Source organism: Prionailurus viverrinus, chromosome A1 (assembly GCF_022837055.1).
Source record: "Prionailurus viverrinus isolate Anna chromosome A1, UM_Priviv_1.0, whole genome shotgun sequence".
Lineage (NCBI taxonomy): Eukaryota > Metazoa > Chordata > Mammalia > Carnivora > Felidae > Prionailurus > Prionailurus viverrinus.
The window spans coordinates 86,266,332-86,276,471 of record NC_062561.1 but is presented as its reverse complement, the minus strand read 5'-3'; the positions used below and the strand labels follow the sequence as shown (position 1 = coordinate 86,276,471).

Sequence of the window (10,140 nt, the reverse complement as noted above, 5' to 3'; positions counted from 1 at the left end):
AAGAAGGACTTCTTTCTTTTAAGGTTTAACTCTCAAGTTTATCTATCTCAAACCTCCAGCATTCATCCATTACAGTTTAACTTTTTTCCTGAGTTCTCTTGATGGTTCCTACCATGATAAACTGATTCTCCATATCTGTCTGTTGGTCTTTAACTTTGGAGCAGGTGTTTTCTCTGTGATATCAACTTTCTGATGGACCAAAGAAGAGTTGAAACCTTTCAGTTTGTCTTTGAGTTTGTGTGTGTATGTGTTGTGTGTGTCTTGTTGTGAGAATTGGAGTGAGGACTTCCACGTTCTTTCCTTACATGCCAGACTGAAAACCACAATCTCTGAGAGTTTATTTATTTTAAATATCAGTGTGGCTTAAGGATATAGAAATTAATGCACATACTAACTACAATGTTCAATGAATAAGTCAAGAGTGTCTTCTAATTTCCAAAAAGCCTTCAACAAGAAAGGGTTTTTGAAATTAGAAAATGCTCTTTTATAAAAAGAAAAAAAATAAGTTTTTTGCTACAACATATGAGTAGTGATATCTCATCAAGGTTTTCTTTCATATTTTCTTTATGGATAATTATGTCATAAATATTTTCATACAAGTATTTATATGCCTATTCCTTCTCTACAGCTAACAAAGTAACCATAAAACAGGACGGACTGTTTATGTTGTTTGGCCCCGTTTTGTAACTAGTTTATTTTTTTTTCATTTTTACTCTTCATTTATGATGTTTGTGTGTATATTAGGGCTAAAATATGTAGCACAGGAACTCCCATGCTTACTCCCAAATGTAGGATCAAATAAGGCGAATTTTCCACTGCTAAAACACATTCCTGAAAGACCCTCTCTCTCCAGATGCTGAGGTCTACACATCTCACAACCTCTGTACTTGTAAACAGAGCTTCTGTCTGCATTATGTGACACTGCTCATGCTTGCCTTCTGCCAAGTAAGACAACTTGAATCTCACTCATTTCATTTTCCCTGAAACAGTAAAAAAGTAGTTCAAATTCTAAATCAGAAAACCAATCTTGATACTGAAATGAAGAGTTTAGGGTTAAAGTTTTCTTCATTCGGTAAGGTGATTATTTCATCCTATTATCAATAACCCTGTTTTAATCTTCTTCCTTATTTGGTCCTTACTATGTAAAGCATGAGTCAGTTTGTTCAGAGTCCACTTACTTCCTGCTCTCACTTACCCCTATGTGACTGGCATAACAAGTTAGTTTTCTGTTTGGGAATCAGATTCACATTGTTATAGAAAAGGTGTGAATAGAAGTGAACCAAACTTCAGGACTGTGACCCGTGATAGCTCATGTGAGGATAGAGGTCTGACCTTCCAGGACTGAGACCCCGACTGGGATGCAGCCTTTCTGTGTGAGCATCAGGACCCTTCTTCTCTCAGTTCTGCTTTCCCGGCCAGGTGAAGGTGAGTAGGACAGAGGAATGACTATATTTAACTACCATGAATCTTCTCTCAGAAGTCATTTTTTCCATAGAACATTCCTTGGACTTCAGCTTTTTTCCCATTATCTAGATGTGAAGACTTGAGAATTGTTCTCATTTCAGTTTATCTTTTTTTTTCTGCCTTCCTGTGTCCCTTTCCTTTTCTACACTTTTTAGAATAAAATTATATAATTATGCAAATGTAATTTGTTACTGTAAATAATATATGAGTAATATTCAAAATACTGGTATTAATCCTGCCCAGTTTATGTGGTGCATTTTCTAAGCTGAGCCTTGAAAAGGAAACTCAGTTTGCTGCCCTGAGGGATGCTCTCTATCCACTGCTGCCAGAACCTACAGTCAGAATCTTTGGTATCCCATGGTCATGTTGTACCCATGCCCTTCATGACCATTGGTAGGGCTATTAAATACTTTTGGCCTTAATAAATGCCTTTATGCTTACATGAGTGCATTGAAATAAGTTTGAATATTACTTCCAATATAGAAAGTTTGTATTTAAATAGTGTTGTGAGGAAATTGGTACAATTGAGAAGACACGCACTTGCCAGACAGCAAGTTAGTTGAAAGAAGTTCACAGTATTCCATTTCAATTCAAATGTAAACAGTGGAATATCAACACATTTTGTAGAGAATATTCATATTGATTTTAGTGAAAGAGGGGCTATTGAACAACAAGGTAAGTATACACACTTTGCCAAGCAATAAAAGGGATCCATTTTAAATTCTAAAACCGCATCCTAGTCCACTACCTCAGAAACATCATCTATTAAAAATACAAGAAAGCAATTAGTACATTAGAAAATTAATGCGTGCCGTAACTGGAAAAGTAATCTATCATATCTGTGAAGCTCTCTACTTAAAAATTAGTTTTAAAAAGATCAAATATTTAATCAAATTCAATCAAATTCAAATATTTAAAATATACAATTTGTAATTTTGGACATTCACTATTTTGTTTCCTTTCATAAAATAATAAATAAGGTGCAGCCACTATAGGGTATACAGGAGAGGGTCAGGAAAACAAAGCTTGTCTTTCTCACATGTCCTAGATAAAGTCCTATTCCATGAAAAGGGTTACATTGAGAAAGACAGAGAAAGTGCCTGGGGAGGGGGGTCAGCTAAGCAGTTTGGGAGCCTAGACAGTGGAAAGCTCATTGGCAAGTATTGTTATTGGAATCAAGGTGGGATCCATAAATAAAAGGCACAAATAAATTTCTGCATTTGAATATCAAAAGGCCATAGTCTGACAAGGGCAAGACGGGGAATTTGTGGCAAAGGTCATCGTATCACAGTGGTGCTTGTGGTCACCTAGGAAAAGTGCTCCCAAATCTGTTGGCATGTTGAGGCATCAGGAAACGGTAACATGTGAAAATTTACAATACAAATGCAAACCCTTGTGTAAAAATCACCACAATCAAGTTAATCAATAGATCTAGAATTTTCTTCCTGCTATGCTGTTATTTTAAATGTGTATGTGTGTGTATGTGTGTGTGTGTATGTGTGTGTGAATAACACTTGAGTTATCCCTCTTAACAAATTTCTAAGTGCACATAGTACAATATTGTCAAGTATACATCCTATGTTCTAGCAGATCTTTACTACTTATGAATCTTGCCAAATGTGAATTTCTCTTTAATTGCAAAAAAGGAGAAGTGGGATGCAGTTTTTGTTAGGGGAGTAGGTAAAATGTTCTGTTAAGCATGTTGCAGGATCATTGAGCATGGCACTCAAGAAAGAAATTTTAGACATTTTACATTGAAGCTTATTTAAGTTCATTTATGTAGCATGGGGACAGGACCCATGGGCAGAAAGAGCTGCACTTTTTCTGTATGAAGCTGCTGTTTATATGCTTAGTGCTCAAAGGGGAAAGGGTCTACACTGAGTATAAGTATTTTGAGTATAAGTACACTGAGTCATAAGTATTTTCTTCAAATTTCTACTCACAAAATTACTTTTGCAAGATTTCCCTGGTGAATATCATTCAGCTCCATATTAACTTTCATGAGATGCACAGGCAGTCATGACTCTCTTTAAGAATGTAGCAACCAACACATATTTGATCCTTATTGCAACTATGCAGGCCATAGCTAAGCTCTCTTGGTTAAAGGTGAACATTTTTCTGCTTCTAGCTGTCATCATTTCCCTCTGACCAATTTTCATTGCTTAAATCATTAAGGTTTTTGAAGGACAAAGGACTTATCATCTGTAACTTCTTCAACCTGCAACCTGACAAGGATTGTAGAGATGTCACTACATATGGACTAAAATTGGTCACTATCTGTTCTCCAAGTAATCATTACAGAAGGCTATTGCTTTAGTGTCTAGAGTGGCCCTCAGGGTGAATTTGTTTCAAGTAGAGGACCATTTGATGGGTAAAGGATACAGGAACAGGTTGTGTGTATCTCAATAATAGGAGACAACAAAGTGAAAAATACAACATTTCAAGATTATTACTGTAATAAAACTAAAAATTATGATAAGAAGATGTTTTAGTATGGGCCAACCAGGTAGATCCAACCAGGATCTTAGCCAGTCTTGATTACCCCAAATGTAGGGTTTTAAGAGCACCAATTTGGTTATTTATATCAGTAAGTAATCCTGTTATAGTTTTGTTAAAATGTGTAATGTAGATGCAACATTCCACTTTAATAATGACATATGTTCGTGGTTATGCTGCTGTTAAATTATCTAGTGCCATTTTATTGTGTAGAATTTGTTTATGCTTTTGAGTTACTTCAGTGTTTAATAATGTAAAGCTATTTTGTGTTATTTAAGGCCATAATCGTGTATTTATCAAGGGCATCCATGTGCCATATGACATCTAAAACTACTGATGGAAGAAAAATAGATGCTAGATGGTAATACCAAAGAAATATGTATCTTGCCGATTATTGTTTTAGATATGGAAGATTAGTTGGACTTGTGATAGTTAATGCTACAACCAGGTATCCATATATAACCTATAGTCCATCTCCTAATCCAGCCTTCTGGAAGCTATGGCCACTAATTTTGCCCAAATAGCAACTGTGTTCTGTTAAGTGCCAGCCATGTGATATTTGGTCGCTTTGTCCAGTCAGTGGCAAACCAATTGGTTGCTGGCAAAACAATGGTATGGTCCCAGGCTTCTGGGGGGGAGCCATTGCTTTGGTGAGTACCATAGGGTCATGAATCAAGTGTATGTTCTTTCTGTTCCCAGCATAAAAGGACCACTTGGCTTAGTTGTTTTAAGGGAGTAAGCCTCATATATCCATCCCATATCTTATATATTCCTTCCTGAGTGTATTGATAGGAAAGACTACATAGATGTGGAAAGTGTGGTAATGAGTCTATCTGTTGGTTGGCATATTCAGTTAAAATTTTGATAATTCAAGGATAAGAGAAAGGCCTCCTATGACATGGAGTGGCCCATCTAATTTTTAGCATAATACAGCAAGAAACATTATTATTTTGGGGTGCCTGGGTAGCTTCAGTTGGTTAAGCATCCAACCCTTAATTTCAGCCCAGGTCATGATCTCACAGTTCATGGGATTAAGCCCCACATCAGGCTCTGTGTTAACAGTGCAGTGCCTTCTTGGGATTCTCTCCCACCCTTTCTCTGCCTCTCTCCTGCTCACATATTCTCAAAAATAAATAATAAAAAAAGAAACTCTATTATTTTTATTAATAGAAATTTCCCTATATGTGCTGGGACTGGGGTGACTTTCTGTTGGGTTTGGTTAAACAAGGCCACTGTATGCTTGACTAAAGCATCTACTTGAAATCTTGGTTCAATAGAGGTGGCTCCAAGGATAAATATGACTAAGGGATTAAACTATGAAGAAAGCTTCTTTGCTTGATGTCTAGACCTAACCATATTATACTTGAAATGAATCACTGGCAAGTGGGCTATGATTTGCTCTGTGAGATAAGGGTATCGCCAAGTTCATTCTCCAATCAAATTTTAAGGATTTTATCTCCACAAGTTCATAGCTAACCCCATAGAGTGGGATGTGTTCTGACTTTTAAAGAGCAATTTTGTTATCTCAGCCACATGGAATTGGTCAAGTTGACAGCTAATTTACACAGTTGTTGGGGAGTTTTTTTTACTGTCTAGATGTTAAATAATCATATGTCCATGGAACACCTGTTATTAGCCCCACAGAGTAACAAATTAGAAGATAGTCTATATGCAAACTCTTATGGCATTTTCTCTGTTTTACCTCAAGTTGTTTAGTTTAGGCAAGTAACAAACACTTAAAGATAATTAATGAAAACTAGAATCTAGCATCCAAAAGGAAATGTTATTAAAACATGTATTTTCTCTCTACATTCACCTTTATTTCCAGAGATAGCCAAACCAGGGCTAATTTGCTTGTAGATTAATTCCAGTTTTGACAAAATTGGGTTAATTATTTACATAAGCTCACCAAGAATAGTTATTGACCATATACAGCCTTTAAAATCTTGCTGGATTTTAATCTTTCTGGAACTTTTTATGAGGAATATCTAGACTGAACTCTTAATAGCCTCTCTAGGCCAGAGCCAAGCCAATATTTGTCATCACACTTGCCTACAATATCTGTATATTTTGGTGTATTCCTATTCTTGAGGTCTCCTGGAAATATATATCATCCAATCTATCCTGGATATATATTTCAACTAATATATGCAAGAAACTTGATGTCCCTGGAAGTGATGTTCTCTGCTCACCTGGTAAGACTTCTGGGAACTCTTAAACAAGATATCAGGCCAATATTCTCAAGGGAAGTTATTGGCTTCAAAACATCAACCTTAATTCCTTAAAGCTGTCTGGTCATATATGTGTCTATGCATGTCTCTTTAAAATATTACACTTCAGATAAAGTCTTGGTAATATAACCAATGTTCCAGTGGTGTCCTGATATGAGGAGACCAGATTTTCATGAAACTTATTCAAATAATTATAAATTCCATGGAAGAAAGAACACTCACTAAGAGTTTCTGAATTCTGGAGGATTCAGTTAGGGGAAAATGTTAAATGCTTCCATTTATTCACCAAGGATTATTCTATCATTTTTCTCAATTCAATCAGTTCTGTGTTTTTAATTTTTGTTCATTTTAAGTGCAGCTTGTTCATTAGTTCTAGAAATGTTACCTGGGTCAGTTTTATGATTTTAAAGATACCAAAAACTTGTATTTGTAAAAAATCCTTTCTATGAATCTTCTTGAAGATGAAACACATTTTGCAATAACACTCAAATAATAATTATAAATTACAAAATAAAACCCCTCAGAAATGCACATGGTTAAAAATCTTGTATGAAAATTTGTTATAATGCAATTGACAAGGACATCTGGTTATTTCTGTGACATACAAAATTTCAATAATACAAGCATGACTTTCTATGAGGACATAGAAACTTCAGGAATTTCATATATTTCCTAGAATAATTATAGATTTATCCATAAAATACAATCTAAAGATTATCATTATTGGTTTGAAAATGTTGTCCAAGTAACTTCAAATACCAAATAAACAAATGTAATTTGAAAAAAAAAGAAAAAAAGAAAACTTCCTGTATAATTAAATCTTGTAAAGCTTGTTAAAACCCTCAGAAAGTTTTAAGCACATTCCTAAAAAGTGTTATAGATCATTACAAATCTAATATTTATATTTAACCAAGGTGACAATAATGGACCCTATTAGGAAATCATATATCAGTTAGCAATACTATACTATTTCAACATTGGAAAGTCTTAAGGTTCTTTTTTTTTTTTTTCTTTTAATAGGTTCCACACCCACTGTGGTGTTTGAACTCACAACCCTGAGTTCAAGAGTCCCATGTTCTATCTACCCACCCAGGCAGGCACTTCCTTAAGTAATCAAAGACCTGATAAAGACAAAACATAGAAGCTTTGGTTTTCAGGGCAGATAAAGAAAAACACTGGTATTCTGGGTAGACAAAAGAGAAAAGCCCCTTTCTTTATTTTCTTATCATGAGCAGACCAGCAATCTAAATTTAAAAAAAAAGTCTTTTTAAAAATGAGGAGATGGGGCGCCTGAGTGGCGCAGTCGGTTAAGCGTCCGACTTCAGCCAGGTCACGATCCTTGCGGTCTGTGAGTTCGAGCCCTGTGTCAGGCTCTGGGCTGATGCCTTGGAGCCTGGAGCCTGTTTCCGATTCTGTGTCTCCCTCTCTCTCTGCCCCTCCCCCGTTCATGCTCTGTCTCTCTCTGTCCCAAAAATAAATAAACGTTGAAAAAAAAATTTATAAAAAAAATGAGGAGAAACATTTTCAAACTTATACCAGTGTGCCTTAAATTCCATTTATTTCAAACTTAACCACATATAAAATTATTTTCCAAAGATTCTCCTTCACAAACGTCCTACAGCTTTCTTTTTCATTCAGAATTTGTCCTAAGCCTGTTTTCTCTAAACAACCGGTCTCATTTTAGGATAAAATTACATTCTTTTTCCCTCAACAATATTTGTCCTCATTCCTTATGACTTTCTTATTAAAAACTCATCTTTTCTTACATACATAGTTTCTTCCCTTATTTCCTTCAGTCCTCATTACATTTAGCAGAATTTTATTTTTAGAAGCTTTAGTGTACAGTTAAAGTTAAATAGGAAACAATTGTGAACTGTTGCTCCAGAATTCTTAAGATAGGAAATTCATGTTTACCTTGTATAATTCTAAAAACATTTTCCATAGTATTCTTTCAATAAAGCATACTACATGTTTACCAACAGGCCCAAATATCTTCAGTTTCTCTGCAAGAAAAACCCCAAAACACAAACCTATGTTCAGTAATCAATGCTTTTCTACATTATTTGGACAAGACTTACATATCCAGCAAATTCAATCCAATTTTATCATTTAATTTAGCAAAAATTCAAATTTTAAGTGACCAAAGATTTTGAAAGCTATGAAAACTTTTATGTGTAAACCTTTTAATTTATTTCAGTTTTTTAAATTATCCATGAAAAGTTTAAGAGAGATGAAACAAGCATCTTTTTAAGTTATTATTATTATTATTATTTTTTTTTTTTTGCTGACAAATTACAACAGAAATCACATGAGCTTATTTCACACTTAGTAAACCTTGGTAGAATAAATGTTATATATTTAATGCTGATAACTCTAATTTTTTAATGTTTTTATTTATTTTTGAAGGAGAGAGAGAGAGAGAGAGAGAGAGAGACAGAGCATGATTGGGAGAGGAACAGAGAGAGAGGGAGACAGAGAATCTGAAGCAGGCTCCAGGCTCTGAGCTGTCAGCACAGAGCCCAATGCGGGGCTTGAACCCACGAACTGTGAAATCATGAGCTGAAGTCAGACACTTAATCAACTGAGCCACCCATGCACCCCTAATGCTGATAACTGTAAAGGCAAGTCTTCCTTAGTTAAACTAACAAACTTATATGAGTTTAAATAGAGAATATGTTGTGCCTAGGTCGACTTCAGAGACAATCCACTTGTCCCCACTGTGCATGTTGACCTGAGGCATCTTTGGGGAGAGGAAGTGGGCAGTTTTAATTCCAAGAGAACCCTTGGGCCCTTTCATGATGACTGGGGACATATCCAGTTTGAACTTGATAAGAAGGTGTTGCAACAGCTTGGGGTGCTCTTTGCTCCTCGATAGCAAGAGTAGAAGGAGCAAGAGCCAATGGCACTGGATGCATGGAGACTGGTCCAGGAGAGTTATGCACACTGCACTCACTGTGGTGCAGAAACTGGAGGAGGAGCAGGTGGAGGCAGAAGAGGTGAGGCACTACCAGTAATCTGGGGGAGGATAAAACCCAGAGTGCAGACAAAGAGGACTTCTAGTCCTAAAGCTCATCAGCTCATACAGGAACATACACATATTTCTTTCCTCCAACAAAAGTGAAAAAAGGCAGCCCATGTCAAGATAGAGAAGTCAGGGCAGACACATTTATTTTCTCCAACAAAAAGTGAAAATAGGCAGTCCATGTTGAGCTGTAGAGATCGGGAACCTCCCTGAAACAAAAGGAATTTTGGCAGCTGCTTGGGAATACTCCTTAAATTCCCTGTCCAGAGGTAGCTGAACCAGATAATTGGCTGCAATTAGCATAGCCATTAATCTAGTAGATAAATGAAGGAGAAAAGTCCACTGACAACAAGACTCAGGAAATATTCCTCCATGACTCTCAAAATCTATTCTTGATCCCACATAACAGAAGAAGAAACAAGAAGGAAGCTAGTGAGTTAGGAAAAACACAGCAGGCATGTATAGGATCTTGTTAGCAAAGTGTTTATAAGAGAGACAAGGTGGGGGTGCATAGAAAACATGACAGAACACAAGTGATGTGGTGAATTAACAGAAGTAGAAGAACTGATGCAAATGGGTAAGAAGAAGTTGTCTTTAGGCCCCGTAAAGGAGTATAGACAGATCATCCTTGTGACACAGGGCCATAAGGATCTGACCAAATGTGATTTTGTTCCATTTTCCCTGAAACCTACAAAGAAAGTCTAATTTATAAATAGTATTGAATTTGAAGGTCCCATTAATGGACCAATTTTCATCATTCTTCAGAGAATGTTGAGGCCAGGCACTATTACTGAAGAAGATGAGATGCTTCCTTAAATCCTGTTGTCCAAGGTCACCCCAATGTGTTAGGAGACAGCCTGAATGGGGAATCCTTTGGGAGTGAGGAAGTTGATCACATGGTCGATTCATAGAAAACAAGAGACCACA

At 36.1% G+C, this 10,140-nt stretch overlaps 1 protein-coding gene across 10 annotated transcripts in view; it reads left to right on the top strand.

The window, feature by feature from the left end:
• The first annotated feature begins 1,206 nt into the window (after positions 1–1,206).
• Positions 1,207–10,140, top strand: part of LOC125175786 (butyrophilin subfamily 1 member A1-like) — a 101,476-nt gene continuing 92,542 nt past the window's right edge. For all 10 annotated transcript variants that reach the window (XM_047876635.1, XM_047876634.1, XM_047876629.1 and 7 more), the window contains exon 1: positions 1,207–1,425. In XM_047876635.1, coding sequence (XP_047732591.1) covers positions 1,359–1,425 — 67 coding nt within the window. In that variant the 5' untranslated portion in view covers positions 1,207–1,358. The remainder of the gene's footprint in view (positions 1,426–10,140) is intronic.